Source organism: Thunnus maccoyii, chromosome 10 (genome assembly GCF_910596095.1).
Source record: "Thunnus maccoyii chromosome 10, fThuMac1.1, whole genome shotgun sequence".
Taxonomy (NCBI): domain Eukaryota; kingdom Metazoa; phylum Chordata; class Actinopteri; order Scombriformes; family Scombridae; genus Thunnus; species Thunnus maccoyii.
This window is the reverse complement of record NC_056542.1, coordinates 23434193-23455022: the sequence shown is the minus strand read 5'-3', so window position 1 is coordinate 23455022 and position 20830 is coordinate 23434193. Positions and strand designations below refer to the sequence as shown.

At 38.3% G+C, this 20830-nt stretch overlaps 2 protein-coding genes and 1 long non-coding RNA gene across 11 annotated transcripts in view; 2 read left to right on the top strand and 1 right to left on the bottom strand.

The window, feature by feature from the left end:
* LOC121906267 (RNA-binding motif, single-stranded-interacting protein 3-like) overlaps window positions 1-2480 on the top strand; it is a 192345-nt gene extending 189865 nt beyond the window's left edge. For all 7 annotated transcript variants that reach the window (XM_042425030.1, XM_042425028.1, XM_042425029.1 and 4 more), the window contains one exon: window positions 56-2480. In XM_042425030.1, the coding sequence (XP_042280964.1) occupies window positions 56-59 (4 nt within the window). In that variant the 3' untranslated portion in view covers window positions 60-2480. The remainder of the gene's footprint in view (window positions 1-55) is intronic.
* A 1647-nt stretch (window positions 2481-4127) lies between these two features.
* Window positions 4128-17104, bottom strand: entpd3 (ectonucleoside triphosphate diphosphohydrolase 3). 3 transcript variants are annotated; one of them, XM_042425300.1, is made up of 11 exons: window positions 16448-17104; window positions 14067-14116; window positions 10811-10948; window positions 10235-10352; window positions 9772-9931; window positions 9010-9169; window positions 8421-8648; window positions 7564-7827; window positions 7362-7472; window positions 6128-6265; window positions 4128-5164 (listed from the first exon to the last, which is right to left on the bottom strand). In XM_042425300.1, exons 3-11 carry the CDS (start codon window positions 10943-10945, stop codon window positions 4976-4978), a joined length of 1503 nt encoding a protein of 500 aa, XP_042281234.1. In that variant the 5' UTR covers window positions 10946-10948; window positions 14067-14116; window positions 16448-17104; the 3' UTR covers window positions 4128-4975. The 3 variants fall into 3 exon arrangements, with proteins under 3 accessions (XP_042281234.1, XP_042281233.1, XP_042281235.1); XM_042425299.1 differs by having other exon boundaries at window positions 16452-17104; XM_042425301.1 differs by lacking the exons at window positions 7564-7827; window positions 16448-17104 and having other exon boundaries at window positions 14067-14361.
* An 81-nt stretch (window positions 17105-17185) lies between these two features.
* On the top strand, window positions 17186-20109 carry LOC121906425. The gene is made up of 6 exons (XR_006098625.1): window positions 17186-17200; window positions 17669-17856; window positions 17946-18017; window positions 18112-18183; window positions 18600-18721; window positions 19321-20109. It is a non-coding gene; the product is annotated as an uncharacterized LOC121906425 (long non-coding RNA).
* Window positions 20110-20830: the final 721 nt, after the last annotated feature.

The window sequence follows — 20830 nt, the reverse complement described above, 5'->3', positions numbered from 1 at the left end:
CCACAGTTTCTTCAGTTACAATGTTTTCACTGACTTGTTTTTCTGTCTCTTTTAGATAACAAGATTGGTAGGAATCATTGCTGCATTGCCTTTAGAAGGACTGCACTGAGGCGCTGGAGACACAGAGAGAATCAAAATGAAACGGGGACTATATAAGGTGACATGGACAACACTGAGGGGAGAATGCTTCCACTGTGCACAGGCACCAAATAAAAGACAAAATGAAGAAAAAAAAATCAATTCTATTTCTTACCTGGTTGATCCAAGAAAAAGACAGAAGAAAAAAGAAATGATGATTTGCTGAACTTGAGGACAATGAAATCAAACGCAGTCTGCAACTTTGAGTTTATTATTTCTCACTGTGAGACTGGACTTTGCCTCCAAAGGAAAAAGAGAAGACATAGACTGAAATCTAAACTCAACCAACAAACTGTACAGAAAAAAAGAACATTTGAATGTGCAGGTAGATTTTCAGACTTTTTTATTAAAAAAGAAAGGAAGCAAAGTCTAGAAAAAACAGGTTGTCTTCCTTTGATATTAAGCTACATCATTTTCATCCTTTTTATTATTTGAGTAGTTTTCTAGAATATCAATGTTTTCGTAAATCTTTATTGCCTTAATTTTCTCAAATTTTGGGAAACAGTCTCCATAGTGTTGAATTATTAAAAAAAAGACTGAGTGGTTGAGTGATTTGAGCGGTTCTTAGAGTTCTTGGAGACTAAATCTAAAAGCTATCTGTACAGGATAAAAAAAAAAAATATGGTTGTATTTGTATGAAGATGATTTTAAATTATGTGGTGCAGTGCAGCTGTTGGTTGGTAGGAGAAAAAAAATCTTGTGGGACTTGTGGGAGGGGTCAATCCACTGCTTCCTGGAAAATGCAGTTTAGTTTCATCATGAGTTAAAAATTTTTGTTCCTCCATCGCATTTGTATTTTTCTGTTTTTTACTTGCATTCTTTTTACCTTCAAAAATGTTTTTGCTTTGCCTGCTTTGCTTGTCTCACTGCAAAAAGAAAATTAAAAAAAAACAGCAGCCTACAGGTGGCATATTTTATACCAAAGATGAAGAAACTAGGTAGTGAAGAGATCTTCCTCATGTTGCTTTCTCTTTATTTTTTCACCTCTGAACCTGAGATTTTTCTTGCTTGACATGCTGTTTGTGTGTGAGATAATTGTATCGGTGACTGAGAACATGCAGTAGCTCTTCAACACAATTGCCTCAACCAGAAAATTGTGCTCTGAGATGCTTTGTTTAGCTTTCGATCAAACGCGGTAATGATCTAAAGTGGGAGAGACCAGACACCCTGTGGAGGTTGTGGAAGAGATGGGTATATTATTGGGAATAAGTTGGTATCGTATATTTTAGTGGTAACGAGGCTGAAAATGCATTTTATCCTGTGGAATATTGGTGTGTACTCTTCAAAGCTGTGTGTACACACAATTACACCGTCCTCAGGCTGCATTGTGGCTGCATCCTAAATGTCCACAGTGAGATGCAGTAACTCTATGACTGCAAGCCAAAACACTCTAGATGTAATTATTTTGAAATGCATAGTCTCAGTCCACACAACATACTGTTTTACACCACTGTCTTGCCAAACACAAGCCATTTAAAATGTGAGCAGGGCGATGATCTCTGTAAGAGGAAAGGGCATTTCTGTTCAACAAAATCATTTAAGCTTGTGTAAATTCTCCTGAGAGGACAAGGAGAATGTTGTTGTTTTTCACTTTTTCTTATTGTGTTGCCTTTTTTGGTTTTTGATAATTGATTATGATGTGTGAGCTGCTAAATACTTTTCAGTATTGGGGAGTGAGGTTGTCTTGTGTTGGCTGGGTGTGGAAGAGGTGCACCTCCAGAATGACAGTAATTGACCATTTTAAGACAGGATAAAGACAGTTCCTGTTCATTGTTATCCATGACTTGACGATGTAAAAAGCATCCTGCAAGTTTTGTGCCTCTTTTCAAATGAATGAAAAGACGTGATCCTGGTTGCAGCCCTTGAAAAACACAAAAAGATCTCTCTAAAAAAACAAAAAACAAACACTATCAAACTGTCTGACACCAGCTCTGAGGTCACCCCCCTTGAAGCCCCGCCTACCTGACCCTCCACCAATGAAAGGAAGCTAATGGAGACGGAAACATAGAAAAAGCATGGTTCAACCAAAATCAAGCAGATACTAACCTCTATTGGAGAATAAATTATTGAAAAAGGAGAGAGAGAGAGAGAGTAGAGAAAGCGAGAACAAAAGTAATATTTATGAGATCTTTTTTGTACACGTGTGTAAAAGAAGATGAAACAGAAATAACTTTGATGATGCTATTTTTTTATTTGCTTGGTCACATGCCTCCCATGTCTTTCAAATTGTGATTCCGAGAGTGTCTGTAGAACCAGTGGATATTGCTGTAGTTTCAAATGTCTCTTTTCTTTTTGTTTTCTTTTTAGACAAATCTTTCAATAAAAAAATGTTTCAAACAGTGGATACTCTGTAGTGTATACTCTGCAGGTACAACACAATACCACTAGAGTGCACTGTCGTACACAATATGAGTGAAAGGTTATTAGAGGAAGAGCTCTGTGTGTGTCTGTGTGTCTGTGTCTGTGTGTGTGTGTAGGATACTAATGAGTCACAAGGAGTCTTACAAGTCACAAATAACACAGAGGCTTTTCAATTTAAGCAGGCATAATTATCCATGATTGTACTAGTTGTACTTTAGGCAGCAGGTAGAGCAGGTCGTTCACTTTTTGCAGGGTTGGTTGTTTGATCCCCGGCACACACACACACACACACACACACACACACACACACACACACACACACACATTTTATTCATGCTGTTCTCTGTTAGAAATGATCTTAGACAAGTGAAGAAATCACAGTGGGTACTTTTATTTTGGAATTTAATGTTTCAGAATGCCTTTATCTTGAGAAAGCACAAAGTACATTCATATATATATATATATATATATATATATATATATATATATATATATATATTACTACCTGCCAGCCTTAAATGTGTTGGATGCAAATATCAAGTGTGTTTACTTTAGTGCACCGATTAGTCAGTCAGATTCATTGCTCGTTCCCAGCAACACCTCTTCCATCCTGTTGCTGACTGATTAATGAACATTTTATATCTGTAAACTAGATGCTACTGATGGAAATAAATCTCTCATCAAAGGCTACATACAAGCTCTCATTTTACTATAACACTGTATTTAGATTACTGCACTCTGAGACACTAACAGCTGAATAAGAAAGCTGAATTGTCTGTCAATTCATCACACAACTAAGACTTTATGCATCAGGACATATTTCTCAACAATATTTTAATTCTCTAGAGAAGTTTGCTTAAACTACTGGACTGACTTGACTTAAACTTTGTTCCATTGAATTAAAGGACCAGAGTGTAGGATTTAGTGGCATCTAGCGGTGAGGTTGCAGATTGCAACCAACTGAATACCCCTCACCTCCCCCTCCCTTTCCAAGCTGGGAACAAGTAATGAATCTGACTGACTAATCTGTATACCAAAGTAGGAGAAACTTGCGAAAAATGCAAAATGTGTTCTCTAGAGCCAGTGTTTGGTTTGTCCTTTCTGGGCTATTGTAGAAACATGGCGGGCTCATGGAAGAGGACCCACTCCCTATGTAGATATAAAGGGCTCATTCTATGGTAATGAAAACACAATTATTCAATAATTAAAACATACTTATGAATATTATATTCCATTTATGCCAAGTCAGTTCTGCTAGATGCCACTCAATTCTACACACTGCACCTTTCAAGTTTTAATTACCTGATTAGTTAGATACTGTATCATGTTTATCCAACAGTACTCTTCTCTGTAAGTGCAGAATAAAAACCTTCCCAGGGATGGAACAACACAAGGTCAGAATAAATATGATGTATCTGGTGGGAAAAAATAACACTAAGCAGTGTTGTAGCACTACATCATTACCATAACAGGTTGACTAATCCCCCAAACTCAGAAAATAAATTGCATCTGTATTTAAACCTATTAATTGTTTGGAAAAAGACTGTATAAAACTGTGTGACTTAATCTAACATGAGTTTTGTTTACAAAATCATAAGGAAACAATGGCACAATACACATTCAATACATGTTTTATTAGGGAGGTTTTTATTGAGTATTGTATGGAGTATTGTTATGTACCTATAGTTTTCAATGAGTTCACACACAGTGAAAAACACTACAACAAAGCTGAAGCAAAGTGCTACTATTTTGTAAGTAAAGCAGACGCATTCAGTGCAATTACATATATATTCTACACGAAGAAAAACATAATCAATAGGTGAGTTTGTAACTCATGCTTCTGCCTGAGGGTCCATGTGTGTAGCACACAAGTGTGCATGCACATAAATAATCTCATTTTGAGAATGAACAATTTTTGGGATGACACAATGTTCAACGAAAAAGAGTGAGCATGGACATTTCTGGGTGCCCTTTCATATTCTGTCATTCTGACAACCAGTGTGTCACTTTTTTGTCTGTAAACAACAACTTTTTTTTTTCCTTTACTGGCGCTTGAAAAAGACCATAGTCAACTAAATGTAAAAAGGTCCCATTACTTAAACACATGTGAGTTTCCCTGAGATAAAAATGAACTGTGTTTTTAATGCTCTTTAGAGCTGGTTTTTTTTGTTTTGTTTTTTTTAACTGTCCTAATAAAACAAAGTCTCACATCTGAGGCTAGCTCAAAGACACTAGCAGGATACACAGTGAGGGGTTTTCATTTTGAGGCTTACTTCAGTTTTTAGACACTCATAAAATTCATAATTGAAATAGAAGGCAGTTAATGGCTCAGGCTGAAAATAAAAACATACTCATAACAACGATCAGTACAGGTGCCTTGGCACATGCTACTGAAGGATCCTACAGATTCTTACAGGATTACAGCAGCCCCCAAGGCTTAAAATGGCAGATCATTCCTTTTGTGAATGTTAAACTCTCAGTAGCAGGTGCGAATGATAATGATGAAAACTAAGACAGTGGTTACAATGGTTATGGCTGAGAATAGAAAGATAAGGCCGGCAAAGACAGGGTCTGTCATTGGGGGGATTTCATTCACTTCAGACGGGATCATGTTAGACATACTCAGCATGTAGCCCAAACTCCAACCTATGCTGGTTTTCTTTACCTGTAGAGAAGAGAAGACAAAACAAAAGAAGATAAGAGATATTGCATTTTGTTCACTGTGAATTTGCTTACTGTACACAGTGTTTTTTCAAGTGTATGCTTCTAGTCAGCTAATACATCACTTTGCATGTCTTGAGAAGATGAGAATATCAAACAGCCCTGTCATAAAGCTGCACAATTACAGCTTAAGGGTAAAAGATGAGTCACATCACCCAAACGCCACCCCTGTAAAACTTCCTCTACAAGTATCTATCAACCGTCAGACTCCCAGACACCCAAAGGCACTAAACAGCACACACAGCACACTAACTCTCTTGTTGGTGACATAGGAAATTGTGAGCATTGCCAGTTGTTGAGGAACGTTTTTGTGATTAAGTCTAAAGGGTAACGGCCATACAATTTGGAAAATGCAGCTGTGATGTGTGACTTTTCGAGAGCTACTATCTTTATGACTCATGAGTGCCAAAGACTAGGAATCCCCTTCTGTTGAGGGAGCTCCATTGTGAAAGATCCTCCATATCCTGAGGGCGTCCCAGAGTGATACATTGCCTGTCTTTCACTCTGGCCTCAACTTTTTGAGCGCAGATCATTAGTATGTCAGCCCTCCAACTTTAATGGGTCCCAATGGGTGGCCCCATTCACACTTATATTGTCATGCTAGAGGCTGTCTGACACATTATGATGGGACTGCTGACAGCTCAGGCATGACAATTCTCATCAACCTGCCATAAATGTATTCTCATATTTTCTCTTTTATATATAGTAGAGCATTACTTCATTGCACATCTAGATAAGCAAATGCCGAGAATAAAGAATACTGTGGATATGCATTGGCATATGCTTTGTGGTTGTGTAAAGGACAACAGAAGGCAATAGTTGGAGGAAGGAATGTCTTGGTAAAAATGTTTGGATTCATTTCTTCAACTCTTGCAGTGATAATGTAATGTTTTTTTGTTGAACTAACCTGTGATTGAAAGTTAATGTTTTTCCAGGTCTCATTGTCAAACTTGTATCCATCTGCCAGCAAAGTGAAGACATAGTGAGATGCATAGCAGTAAGTCCGAAGGAATCTTTCAGAGATCCATGTCTTTTCTTCCACCAGCTGAAAGAAAGAGATGCAAAGATTGGTTTAGCCTGTGATTAGGAAGAAAAATTACACAAATTCATTAAAATGAATGCAAATATCAAAATAGCAGTGTTAAAGTCAAGATCAAGATGAGAGACTTGTAACAATTAAGACCAAGGCCAAGGCAAAACAATGTGAGATCCAAGACCAATTTCAAATTACAGTTAAACAAATCGAAATTACGCATATATTATATACGCTTATACACTAAGCCAACAAACTAGCTTAGCTTAGCATAAAGACTGGAAATAGGGGGAAACAGCTAGCCTGGCTCTATATAAAAGGTACTTGAATCTGCCTACCATAACTTCTGAAGGACTTCTTGGCCCAGAGCAAGGAACCCCTGAAGTCTTGTCATCACTGTGAGGTTGCCAGGCAATCAGCAGAGAAGTTACTGCATCCCGGCCAAAAAATAGTCCCGCACATAACGCCCTAACATGTTTTTACACTTTGGTTTTTGTACAAATTAAACAAACAAGATATAACGTGTTATTAATGAGCTTTAGAAGTGCTGGTGCTGATACCATCTAGCAGAGCTAGGCTAGCTGTTTCCCCACTGTCAACAGGCAGAAATACCAGTTTTTCTAGTGATAATTATAAAATAACCATACCAAATATTTTCTTTGTGTACCAGCCTGTAAGAGCAGTTGTGACATCACATGTTTTACAGGAACACCAACAATAAATCAGAACTGAAAATGCTGACACACTGCTGGCTTACTGGGAGTGCAGTGGCCACACCTCAATCAGTGATGCCAAAGCAGGTATTTTGCCTTAGGAATAGATGCTCTATTCTGCCCTTTCTTGCTTAGTGAAATTATTGTGGAATGTGGTTTTCTATTGTGCTGTAGTGGTAGCATTTGCCACACCATTTGGTTTAAAAGTAGAATTTCTGTATATTTCTTTTTCCATATGTGTATACTTCTTTATTTGCGGCAGTCTTGTCTTTTCCTTTCTTTTTTCTATTCTCCTCTTCCCTCTTCCACCTGTTCTCTAGGTTTACTCTATTATTTCCCTCCTTCAATTCTTCATGCCTTCTTATCTTAGCTGTATACCAATATGAAGAACTTACCTGTTTCCACTCTGTGTGGCAGAATTTCCTAACTGCGGTGTTGAACTGATCAAAATCTGATGTGCCATTCATCAGCAGAGCCCTAGCAGTGTAGAAGAATCCTGCATATGCCTGGCAGGAACAGGAGAAACATACCATGTAGTCAGTTGTTTTGCATCTTCATCTGCCTGCTCGCATGTGTCTCATATGCTCTGTGTGTTACCATAAAATCTCCAGTGACTGGTGGCTGCTCGACCCCATCGAAGGAGCACTGGGTTGAGGAACAAGTCCTGAAATCAAATATTGATTTCACTATGCTCTCACACTTGTCTGAGTCACCGGCTCCCACAATGAGGAGTTCCTGATCTGGGTTGTAGTTTGCTGGCTTCTTTGTGCACTCTGTGTTATAAATGGATGAGTAATTCATGGTGTAGTTGTAACCTTTAGGGTAGCAGGGGTTGTTAATGTGGGCTGGGTCAGATGATTCCTGGAGTATTAAGAGGAGGAAGAAAAGGTCAGAAGAAGCAATGGAGGATGGGAAAGGAAATGAAAAATAGTAGTAAAAAGGGGACAGGAAGAGACATGGGAGGATGAGATAAGAGGGAAGAGTTAAGAATATATTGCTTCATTTACTAACATCATCCATAGATATATATATAACATGACTTTTACCCTGAGATCCTGATGTAAATACATATTTTCTCCTCAAGACATGATGCTTTAGCACTGTGCAAATTTATACCTGCAACATATTGTATTCTCACAGCATAGCGTATTTCTCCTCCTACAATTCCTATTAGTTTCAAGAATGAACTGTAATGTACCAGAATTAATGCATTTCTCCAGACTAGCTTGAAGGCATTCACAGCTCGATCAATATTCTTAATGACATAATGCATCCTTGACTGGTCTCCCTCAGCCTGTTGGCGACTCTGGGACAGCAGTGTTCACTGATAAATTCTTAACTAGGCATTAATGGATTTTGGCCTGCACATGTATGCAAAAAAAGCACACATCCCCACTGCCACCACACATATCAACAACACACACACGGAAAAGACACAAAGAAAAGCTTTATACCTGGACTACTTTGTCCAGGACCCTCTTCTCAGCCTCATTCTTGCCATAGCAGAGGAAACTGTGTGTGTAGACATTGTAAGGGTAACCATACAGTTTGACATGCAGGTAGTCAGGCCCCATAAGATCGTCCTGGACTGCAAAGGCAATCTGTGTCGATGCTCCACCAAGGTCCATGGATCCCACTGTCTTTGCCCCTTCTGGGCGTACATAGGTGTTCCACAGGTTTTTCTGCAAATATAATAGAAAAGTTTAGTATATGAACCATATGATGGCCCTGTTTGTATCACAGCATACAGTGTTTTCTTCTTTTTATGTTTAATATTTGGGTCAAGCACACTTTGACCCACCTGTGCAGTGTGATTGACAGGAGAGTACAGGGAGGGAAGTGAGATTTAAAGTTTAACATTTTTAGCCATGCTAGTAGCGCGACTCTAGGGATGGCAAGGCCTCTTGGTCAGTTGGTCCAGACTGAAATATCCCAACAATTCATGGATTGCCATGCAATTTCAAAACAAAGATTGTTGCTTCAGATAGATGAATAAATGAATTACATTTACATTACAGTACATTTCTACCTTGTTCAGCTTACCTCTAGGAAGTTTCCCATGAGGTAGTTGACAGTAATCCACCCATACAGCCCTTCTTCCTGACCAGTAATAATTGAGGCATTTTGGAAGATGAATGGAAGGGAGCTCAGGTAGTCTCTGAGACTTGCCAGGATTTCATTGGACCTCTGTTCATCCGCCTCACTTAAATCAAAGCACACAAAGGAAGGAAGAATTAAAGGAAAAAATGGAAACAATGTAATTTAATTGCAACTAACTACATCAGAAACATCATCCTTATCATTTACTGTTTATTATCCAGAGGATTCACAAAAATCTACACATGGAGGGTTTAAACTTTGGACATATGCACACTGATTTTTATCAGATTAAAGCAAACAAAACAAAAACAATACCAAACAGTGCTCACCACAGAGCACAACTAGTGACCGCAAAACTGTAGAACAGAGCAAAGAATCAAATCCGCCCTGGGACCAGGACCAATACTTTTACGACCTGTACGGCTCAGTGAGCATCTCATGTATCTAGCCACAATCGTGAGAAAATCCCAAATTGGGAAAACCCCAGTGATGCACTGTTGCTATCTAAGCTCTTGAATCTTGTCCCAGCTTGCATTGTAGACATGTTGTTACTGCCACGCTTCCTGGTGACTCAGTGTTATTTAGGAACAACCATGTGATGCACAAATGAAGTTAAATTGCTCTGTTCCTTCCTGTCACCCTTTAATACATTAAAGTAATAGCGAGAAAATACCCCAAAGCTAGCTCATTTCTGCATTTCCTTACTGTAACAGCCGCATTCCAGCAGTAGCTCCCAAAAAGAGAGGTGTAGTTTTGTGTTTTTTAGGAGGAATGGCTTTGGTGATGTTCTCCATGCAGGCACGGAAGGCTTTCCATGATGCAGCATCTTTCTCTTGGTCAATTTTCATCTCTGAGATACCGTCACCTGTGAGCAAAAGGCCAAGCTAGAATCATATTTTTAAGTTCTGCATGGAAAACAGGAGATATAGTGTCTAAGTAAACATGTTTCCAACATTTTTAGTTGACAAAACGTTTAAGGAGCTTGTCTCAAATTTCAAAAATATTCTGTAAGTTTTAGCTTTTCTTTTCTTTTCATAAAGTGCTTCATTTCTCTCTACTCATTTTCTTTTTGTAACATTTCCACTCAGTTTTTTAAACTCAATACAGGAAAATGTTGATCATATAAAAGCTGTAATTCTCTCTACTCAATGTAAGTATAAAGACTCACCAGCAACTCTACAGTTCATTATCTCAGTCACCACTCCTGTTTCATTCTCCTTCTCCCCTGGCCACTCATACAGGTACACGTTGGAGCGAGATGAACCCGAGTCTATCACTATGCCATACTGAAGCAAGAAAGAAAGAAATAATGTTACAAGGTTTAATTAATTCATTTGGTCTGTCTGATTACACTTCTGACTATGTGTAGTAGAAGACATAAAGCCTTAAAGTATATTTTGTTGTCAAGGCTGCTGCAACCCCCACCCCCACTCCCAAACCCTCCTTAAAAACCATACATGGTCCACCAGGGCCACCGTCCATCACCAAAATGACAAATGAGAAAACTTCCTTCCTCTGACCCTTACATCTGGATAGCATCTGGCAACACATTCACAGTGGAAGATGTGTGGGGGTTGAAGTATGTGTATCTGAATACCTGTCTCTGTCTCTCTCTTCCGCTGTGTGAGTGTGTTTTGAGCCCCTACATGTACTTTTAAATGTGAAAGTGAAGACAACTTATAGCCAAAGGTTAAGTGCTGACACGTTTGTTTGTGTATCTGCAGGCATTTGTGCATGTGCTCACCTGGAAGCTGTACTCTTTAGACCTCCAGGTGTCCTGGATGATGGCGACAGCGATGAGAGCTGCAATACCAGCCAAGAGGACTAGCAGGACCACTGCTATGCGACACTTGAAGCAAATTTGCCGCTTGGAAGCCATTTCCTGTAGGCAAGAAACGGAGGAAAAAAAGTGTGTGTGGTTCTCACTAAAAGCATCTCAGCACTCAAAGTGATGACGTGTGGAGAGGTTTGAAAAGTGATGATGAGCAATAATAGTACACTTTATTTACTCTAAGATGGAAACAATGCTGGCAGCATTAATAGTATTGATGGACTAAGCAATATTTCCAGGTTTAATAAACACATAAAAGGAAATAAAGTCATAACGAAAAATATGAGGAATTATGATTGGCTGTCTCAGTTGCCTTTTAAGTTATAACGCTTAATTTTTATAATGGACAGTGCTGAGTTAGAATAATCCCATAAGATTATCTTTGACTAGTCATTATTGATTATTCCATTATTCTCAGCTACAACCTTAAAATTCTTTAAAGAATCTTTTTTCCACTGCCTTAAGAAAACCTCACGCATTTAGCCTCAAATTCTCAAAGGTTGTGTGTATATATAAATTTGAACAGGAGACACACTTAGGCTTAAATGCACTAATGAAAGCTTTGTGAATTCTGTATCCATCAAATTCAAAACACTTCATAAATTGGAAGAACTTGTTCAGGTCTGAAGGAAGACTGTGGAGAGTGTGGGTGTGGAGCTACAATATCCAACACAAAATTGCTGCCATATTTCAATATTCCACAAACCCCACCAGACAGCGAAACCTGTCCCTGAAGATCATTTGGTTTGTTTTGTGTTTAACTCTTCCTAATGGTCATGAGGAAGACATTCACTCCTAACACTGATATCTAGAACAAACACATTCATGCCAAGCTGCAGGCCCTGCGAAAAAACTCACCTCCCGGAAAGATTTTTTTTTCAGTCAAATCTAATCTTATTCATAGACTTGGCGTGCCAGATTGCATTCTGTTTGAGTTTCAAGTGTATACTCAGTGACAGAAAACAGTGTTTCATGCCAGATCCACCATTTGTGCTTTGATGAAGAGAATATACACATCCGCTGGGTTCAAAATAATGTCCCTCATATGTAAGACTGTTGCTCTTGTACCGGCCTCTCACAAGCATTTTTCATGTAGTAATATAGAGCAGTATAGAGCAGAATATGGAAGCAATTACGGGATCACACACAGCGTAACATGAAACACAGCTCTTTATCCCTGAACACACATACATCCTTGAATGCACTACGTACATTTTTTTCAATCTAATTTTCTGTTTTATTCTACCATTCTAGCATGCTATTTGTGCCTTATTTATGATGCTGTGCATGTTATCACTGGTATATGTTGTATGTGAATATTTATAGTGAAAACTACAACTAAGCTCAGCCATGTCCTGTTATGTAATAATAAGGATATATTCTATTTAAAATAGTAAGAGGTGGAAAATAATATACTTTCTTTCTTGAAAAAGTGCAACATGACGTTGTGTTTTCAGCAATGTTTGGTCATAAATGGTTGCGGCATCATAACTATACCTTTGTGTGAGTGTAAAGCTATTAGGTAGTGCTGTCTCAGCCTTGTCACAGGTGTAATTATCAGACTGTTAGACAGTCGGTGCAATGAGCAGCTTTCTATCTTTCACTTTTTTCTTACTCCTAAGTAGCTTAGAATTTTCTTTTAAGCTTTATAAATCTCAAATAAATATTTGACTTCTATGTTGTCAGCAGAATGTAACAACACTGCAATGGCAATGTTTGTTATTTTTTTTAAATAACTGGATTAAAGGTTACCACAGTAACTTCAGTAAAAACAAGCGAGTCATAGCTGTTAGACAAGGTGTGATTAGCACTTGAGGACATGTCAACAAACATGTGTGAGGTCCTCTACGGGTGCTGTCAAATTTTGATTTGAGTGTCTGCCAGCAATGTTATAAGAAATCCGAGGTTTTCTGTCTGCTTTTCTGCTATTTACTTTTTACAATTACCTTTACTTAGACACATGTGACATAGGTGTGTAATTATATCCTACAACGCTGACAAGATAAAAACAGAACATGTTATTTTTCCTCCCTCATTAAATTGATGGAAATATTTATAACTTTATGAGAGAATGATTGCTTTATGTCAAATCACAAAAATTACTAATACACCGTGTCTCAACTGTGTAAAGTAATAACTGTGGTTATAACTAACCAAATCATTTGCTCCTATTAAAGGAAGACATGCAAGAGAAAAAATCTCTAAAAGCAGCATGTAGTAACATGAGCTCATTGATCTCTGGCTTTACTGGCCAGCTGGTGTTTAGACTAGTCCTTAACATCATTCTCGTCCTGCTGGCTCCAGGCTGCTTGTCAATGACTTTACGCTCCCATGATTCAAGGATTCAAGCATTTTTAAATAGAAACTCTTGTGGACCATAATGAAGTTTGTGGACAATGTATGACAACTATAGTGGGGGTAATTCAGTTTCTCCTTTTTTAGTATTTACTTTTTGTATCAGTATTTTTGCTTCTACAAAAGTACATTTGTAGGAAAGTAACCTAATTTGTACTTTGATATGATATTAATCGTTATTGTTGTGCCCCTGAACAAAAATGCCTTGCTGTTGCTGAACGTCTTGCCAATGCCATTATTCATTTACACTCTTACACTGCGAGCACTTGCAAATGCACTTGATACAACATACAAGGTCTACTAGAGAACATGCATTTGGGTTTACTATATGGATGCTTCTGCTCTCTCTCTTTCCCTATTCATCAACTCCCCTGCAGAACAACCACCTCTTCCTCTGTATTTTGTGCATAAGGTAGATAAAATACACAGTGCAACAGAGCCAGCATTTTAGTTTAAATTAAATTAGGGGTCAACAAGAAGAATCAGCAAGTCAGAACTAAGTTTACATTCAAACTTTAACACTGACAGTATCCCTGTAAAGACAGCCATGTGGAAGTGGGAGTCAAATAACATATTTGCGCATGCTGTTGCCTCTGCTTGTAGGGACTGGTCCTTAGGAGGTTGAGAAAGAAGCAAGTGTGGCTGAACAACGCAAGCATACACCCCAGCAGATCAAGTTAAATCATACAAGACAGTTCATTAGCTCATACAATATAACCAACTTACCTGCGTGAATGAACCATTTGAGCATAAGGTTGTATGTTTGCATATAAATAAGTGTTTGAGAACTTGAGGAGGTGTGTTTGTTTCTTACCTTGAAGAGCTGGTTTGTAGAGTCTAGTTGGAAGTGGGAGTGAGATGGCTCTGAAGAAGGCAGCAGAGGTAGGGAGAGAGAGTCAGAGTGTATGCTATGAATGGGAGAGTGGTCTACGGAGTGACTGGCCTGCTGTACCTCAAACAAAACAGAGAGTGAGGGGGAGAGGGAACATGGGAGGAGCACTGTATACAAACTCCACTTTTCACCACTCCCACCACACCAGTCCAGCCCAGGAAATACAGTCAGTGAATGATGCAGGGCTGCTATTTATTCAGTGTCTGTGTCTGATTAAGCAGAAATACAAGTATCTGTGTGAATGCATGTAACAATGTAACATGAGGGAGGGTTGTAAAGTTAATTGATGTAATCAATAAGATAAAGTGCAGTGTGGCTGAGTATCTGCTGCATGGGTTATCACAAAGTCAGCTCTTATTTGATTGACCTGAATTGACAATGGGTGATGAAAAGCACAGGATCGAATACTATATCAACAATCAAATATATGTTGATACCTCTAAGCTCCCACGTTAAGCTCAAGTTCTTACAGTGAAAACTATGACTCATTTATCCGTCCGAAAAAGTACTGCAGTAGGAAAAGAAAATTGTGCTGTAATCCAGCGTGTTTGTTTTGCTTTCAGAGGCTTTCAGACAATTAAGAGCTGAAAGCATAGTTTTAGTTGTGTTTGAGTATGTGTATTTGTATGTGCACACAGACATGTGTTTGCAGCACTTTCTGGAAACATGAGAATTGCTTCCATTTATATGTATCTGTCTGTCTAATATCACATTATTAGAGTGGAGAGTTATGAGAATGCATCAGCCAGTTCAGATTAATATCCAAAACAACTGCAACCAGTATCTATCTATCTATCTATCTATCTATCTATCTATCTATCTATCTATCTATCTATCTATCTACAATCCACAATCCTGAACAATTTTTTTTTTAATTTGTTAATTCATTCATTTGCTTGTTAATTCATTTCATTACGGCAGTCACAAAGACATTTCATACCATTCACCAACCTTGTTTTCACCACCGGATGTTCACAGGCAATAATTAGTGCAAACGCAAGGGGGAAGTTGTGTATTTAACCAAGACCACACTGTTTTCCACTCCACCAATTTCAGATGTTAAAGTCAATTTACCAGTCACAGGGGGTACCACTCAGCCTCAGAAAACTGTAGTATAATGTCTTCTGTGGCTCTGGAGGAGCTTTGTCCAGAGGAAATCACTCAAGTGAAAATTCAAGTGAATTTGCACATGATGTTCAGTATGAATGTAGGTTCAAAAACCACTAGTCAACATGTTTCAGATAAGTTTAATGTGAATATTTTGATGATATTTTACTTTACAAAATAAACTTAATAGGCCTTTTTCACAGAATGCATTTTTGGAAAAGCAGGTGCCACTAATATAATTATCAATGGCTCCATATTGTTCAAGTGTCCCAGTAAGCAATGACAGTGTGACAGTGAGTGAACATGCACAATACCAGGACCCTGAAACTGAAGCAGCTATTGAATAGATTGAAATTCAGCCATCCTTATTTTTGTTATTTATACCTGTACTTTTCCTACTGTGACATGTCGAATAAAAAAGGCCTATCTGGACAGCATTATGTTTCCACAAAAACATATTTAGGAAATGGAAAACAGTTCAACATCAGGGTTATGCTGTGGTGAAACTGTTGCATTCATACACCCACACACATCCTCTGACACTGTTCCTTATAGCAGGGGTGGCTCAGGGACCAAATTAAATTGTCAAACTAACCTTGGGCTACCTGCAGTGTAAAAGTTGACCCACTGAACCTGAGCTATTACAGCCTTGGGCTTACAGCATCTGTGAGGGAAGTTCACTGGGAAAGTGCACAACACTCAAGGGTGTGAGGATCCTGCAGCTGGTTTTACTACCTGGCGCTTCGCCTCCACATCGCAAGCTGACATGGAGCAAACTGCTGTGATTTGTCACATTACAGTTCTGTTGTACATTGTACAGCTGCACAATGTGCTACACCCAGTGCCCTGACAGAAATATTTATCTTATTTTCTCTTCATTTGTGCTTGCTATCACAGTGGCTGCTTTATAAATCCCGTGTACTTGCTCACTTTTCAGCATGTGGGTGGTCCTCTGGTATCTGGGCTGACTACAAAGAAGACACTGATGGGGCCAGTCAAAGTGAATTACATGTCTGTTTCAGTGGGAATTGAATGAGGATAAAGTATTTTTAGCAGCCTAAAGTGAGACCTGAAACCCACTAGTCTGAATGAACCGGAAAGACAGAGTCTCAACAATTAGATTTGCACCGAAAGGGGAGAAAGGAGAAAGGCAGAGAGGTCCTATTTAACTGGCCTCTTGGATACAGATTACACACCTACCTTACAGCAGTCTTGCCTAGTTGCCTGTTAGATATTAAGGCACGTCCATTCCAGTGTTGCTGTCTTAGACATGTTTTAGATGCACAAGTTCTGCTTCTGCTCCAAGTTAAACTTCCGCGCTACTAATGTGAGACAGATTTAAGGTGTCAGTGCGGCTGAATGAATCATACTGTTTCTATCCTTGAGCTCTAACTAATGTGTTGACCACATTTCCTTCCTCTCTAAACCTGATCTTGTGCAAGAGGTGGAGTCTAGTCTGCAGTGCCAAACACCCACCAATTTGGCAAAACCATTCAGTACCGTAGTATATAAACACAATTTTTAGAGTATGAGTTTGTCAGGACTTGCAAAAGATTTTTAAAAACCTATTTAAACCTTTATTTATTCAGGGAGGTTTAGTTTTTTGTTTGTTTTTGTTCTTAGGCTTTGCTCAAGGTGGTAATGAGGACGGGGGTGTGGAATCAAAACAAGGTCAGCTTAAAAACATATCATAAATCCAAAAAAATTCTATAAATATATTATCTAAATCATGAACGTGACATGAACATTTCAAACTGCTCTAACAACAAACAGAAACAGGCCTTTTCAGTTTTCATGACTTTCCATCTGTAAAGGAGCTGCAGCTCATGTTACTACTTGTAACCTGAAGAACTTGATGTTTTAGCACTAAATAGATATTACGAACAGAAGCTAACATTAGCTAACAGACAGCATGCATGTCTAGTGTTTCTCCAGAAACATATTCACTGGTAAGTAAACACTGGTTTCATAAATTATTCTTTTTGTTGCTAATATTATTACAATAGATGTGTGTGTTAGGAGTCAATTAGCGTTAGTGTAACCATGTCTCTAAACTAATGTGTGTACTGTACAGTAACATTAGCGCCTGGAGGAAACAAACAGGTCTGTACAGGTCTGTATATTAGTGACAGAGATGCAAACACACACTACAGCCTGCATGTTTAACTAAATTTTTAGTAAGAAACCCGCACCAGACTAACTAGGTCCTCAATAATGGCATGCAGTGATAGTATAACTTTACAGGCAATGAACACATCAGCTGTATAAGTCTGGGACCCCACTGTACCGTGGTGAGAAACCTTAGATTTGTGTACCCGGGTGGTAAATCGGTTCAGATGTTATTTTCCACTTAGGTGTGATAGCTCTCAAAGTTGTTTGAATGTTAATACATGTGTTCTTTGTTTTTTTCTTTTGAGTGTACAATTGTTTAGATTTAATTAAAATGTGAAGTAGACCGTAAGTGGGCTGTGACAGTCTCACTTGTTATTGCCGAGTTTGGTCACAAGGCGGCAGTGTTGAGCAAGTCTTTCTTCCTGTTTACGTGCGAACAACCTGGAGATTTGCAGAGTGGTTGGTGCTGTGACTGCATTGTGTAAAGTAGTAGGTAAATATACACATATCTTGTAAAATATCCCTGTACAAATACCTAAAGGACGTTATCTGTCGATATTTTAACGAGATGGTTTGATTCAGATACTCTTGGAGTTGATGTCCTTGGATTTTGGCGCCAGACGTCGACCACTGTGTTCTCAGTTGCATTGCAAGGTAATGTTAGCGTGCATAAAGCTACACCATGCTATTGTATTTTGTTACTAGAGAAAATGTACAGGTGTTACATTCATTTGAACTCTGTTTGAAGGTAAACAACAGTGTGTTGAGTTGTGCAGTCTTCGGGGAGTTCCAAGTGGGGTTGGTGAAACTTGTGAAAAATGTAAGTGTTCTTTGCGAGTATACCTTGTACATTTCCAGGCTACTTTTTGTGGGTTTATGGCTGTTAAATATGTACTTATCTGGTTCTATTTTATGTTTTCTGTCGACAGTCATAGCCCACTGCCAAATTTTGTTTTTGTTATTTTTCTTTTAAATCATTTTTTGTGTTAACTCTGCCGCAGGCTGTGAAAGCACATGAGCTGCTCTCTAAAAGGACTCAGTAGCTTACACACTCTGTTAAAATGACCTGTTGCAAATGTGGTCAACAATAAAATGAAAGCTACAAGAACCCCGGAAGTAATTGTGTCCTGTGTGGCATCTAATTCCACGGGCTACATTTGTAACATAGCTGTACATATTTGGGACTTGAAACATTCAGTGAACTGATCACTGAAGCTTTTTCTGTGCTGTATTCAGAGTGAGCTACAAGAAGCCAACTTGTGCTGGTCTGCTGTCATCTGATCAACTAGTAGAAGATGTCCAGCTGAACAGATTCCTTTATATACGGCAGTGAGTGACACCAGTATGTTTAACAACAGGTAATAATGTTGTTCTGAGACAGAGAAATGACCTCAGAAAAGCTGCAGTTACAATATGTAGTCAGTTACATTCTTTAAAGGCTCCTTGGTTGTTATTAACAAGGTGCAATTGTGATTTAATGTTTTGAAGTTTTAATCTTTGTAAACTCGCAACCAGCTTGTGGCATAGCATTGTGAAGATGTAAGTTAAAGTTATTTTTATGTTATAGCCTGTAAAGTCATTCATAGGCCGCAAAGAGATTTGTATCTTGTTTTGTCTGTTAAAAAAAATCTGGCAGACAATGTGTCACAGTCAGCCATTTAGCCGGCAGCCTGCCCTTGTGCACACTGACAAATACCTTGGTGGATTTTGGGAGACAAAACATAATTTTTCATCTGCTGAGTTTCTGTTCATGGTGTTGAAAGGTGCGCTCGGTAGGTGTGCTGAAATAATTGTCCCCCATCCTGATGAGAATGCCTATTGTGCATGCATAAGCGCATACATGTGCGTGTGCATGAACTTGCAGTAAACTTAAGAGTTCTGGTTTGGGGGTTTGAAAATATGGTCACCCTATGACAGTGTATTGTTCTAATAATTGTGGTGTATTTGTGTGTTTTAGAGGCAACAGCAGAGTCATATGTATCAATATGGTGGGAACCTCAGTGCCGATTGGTCCTAAAAATGTGGCTGGTGAATGCTGCATTCTCCTCGTCCTGACTGACACCTTCAGTCTGAAATATTCTTTCAAATCTTTCAAACTTCTCAAGTCTTTCAAAGATGCTTGATGAGACTCAAACCATTGAGGCTAAAACCAGCCTACAAGTACATTATCCTGACTCACATAATCAAACATGGCTGTTGGCCTAACACAGCTTGTGCACGGCTCTTTTTTGTGTATTCCACTATGTGTGGCACAGTGTCAAGCTTTTTGAAGTTCCTGGTTTAATGGACTTTGTTTATAAATGAGACATTTAGCAACACTTTAAAATTGTCTGTTTGTCATTTTGGAAACTGATTACTGGTGACTAAACACATTGCAGAGTCAAATTGTAATTTTTGTGGAGGGAACATCAGGTCTGTTCATCTGACTGTTAAAAATTGTTGACCTCTGCTTTGATTTATATTGTCTGTTGGTTTCCATAGTAAAGTTTAAACAATGTTTAAATTTAAACTGCAAGAATTGGTTATCAAACAAACAAACAAAAAAAAAAACAATTGAATGTTAACATTATGATGTTTGTTAAAATGTGAATTGTATTGATGCTAACTAATTATTCAAAGTACATTTGACATCATACATAAAAAAGTTGAGTTGGTAAAAATGTTTAAAATTGACTATTCAGTTTTACTCAGTTTAATCAAGTCTGATATAATCATATGTTGACTTTAATAAAGTTGGTTGAACTAATATTCCTCTATTTTCACTCGGCTTACTTGTTTACACTTTAGATTAGGGTGATGCAAAAGCACTTGTAAATGACATATAAATGATTTAGTCATACATTTACACATCATTTATACCTGATGAAGATGATGAAAGTAGTTGAGGATGGTATGGAGCTAACACATGGGAGTTCCCAACCCCTGTTCACCTGCATGAGGAGCTACACTGTTAGGTCCCAACGTGCATAGGTTCACATTATCCCACTCCCACAGACCTACAAACTACAAATGATTTATTCATGAATATTTTATAATTAACTAATAATTTATAGATGACTTACAAGATATTTGTGATGTTAACATTGCATTAATTAATCATTTACAAAGATATTAATATTTTGTTCATGATTAGTTCATCATTAACTAATGTCTTATAAATGACTTACTACTGATCAGTTCAGTTATTATAAAGTGTTACCAAATATACATGCAGTACATATACACATACACATACAGTATCTAATGTGTGCCCAGGTGCAAATGTTGGCTACAGACACCTGGGTGCTTATCTCTTCCATGCTAGATACACCTAGCAGTGTATTTGTTTTATGTGGGAGTTGAATGACATATCCTTATCAAAGATAATTCCCGGAATCCTTACGGTGGAGCTGGAGGCCATGTTAATGCCATCCAAAGTAACTATATCATTAATGTGTTTCTAAGGTGTTTAGGATCAAGCTCAATAA

What these genes read in the sequence shown, in the direction of transcription:
- entpd3 (XM_042425300.1), bottom strand. Translation starts at nt 10,945, where the DNA reads ATGGCTTCCAAGCGGCAAATTTGCTTCAAGTGTCGCATAGCAGTGGTC. An exon ending in CTAAAGAGTACAGCTTCCAG is followed by an intron (nt 10,353 to 10,810) that starts GTGAGCACATGC and finishes TTCTTGCTTCAG; the next exon opens with TATGGCATAGTGATAGACTC. An exon ending in GCCACACAGAGTGGAAACAG is followed by an intron (nt 6,266 to 7,361) that starts GTAAGTTCTTCA and finishes TCTTTCTTTCAG; the next exon opens with CTGGTGGAAGAAAAGACATG.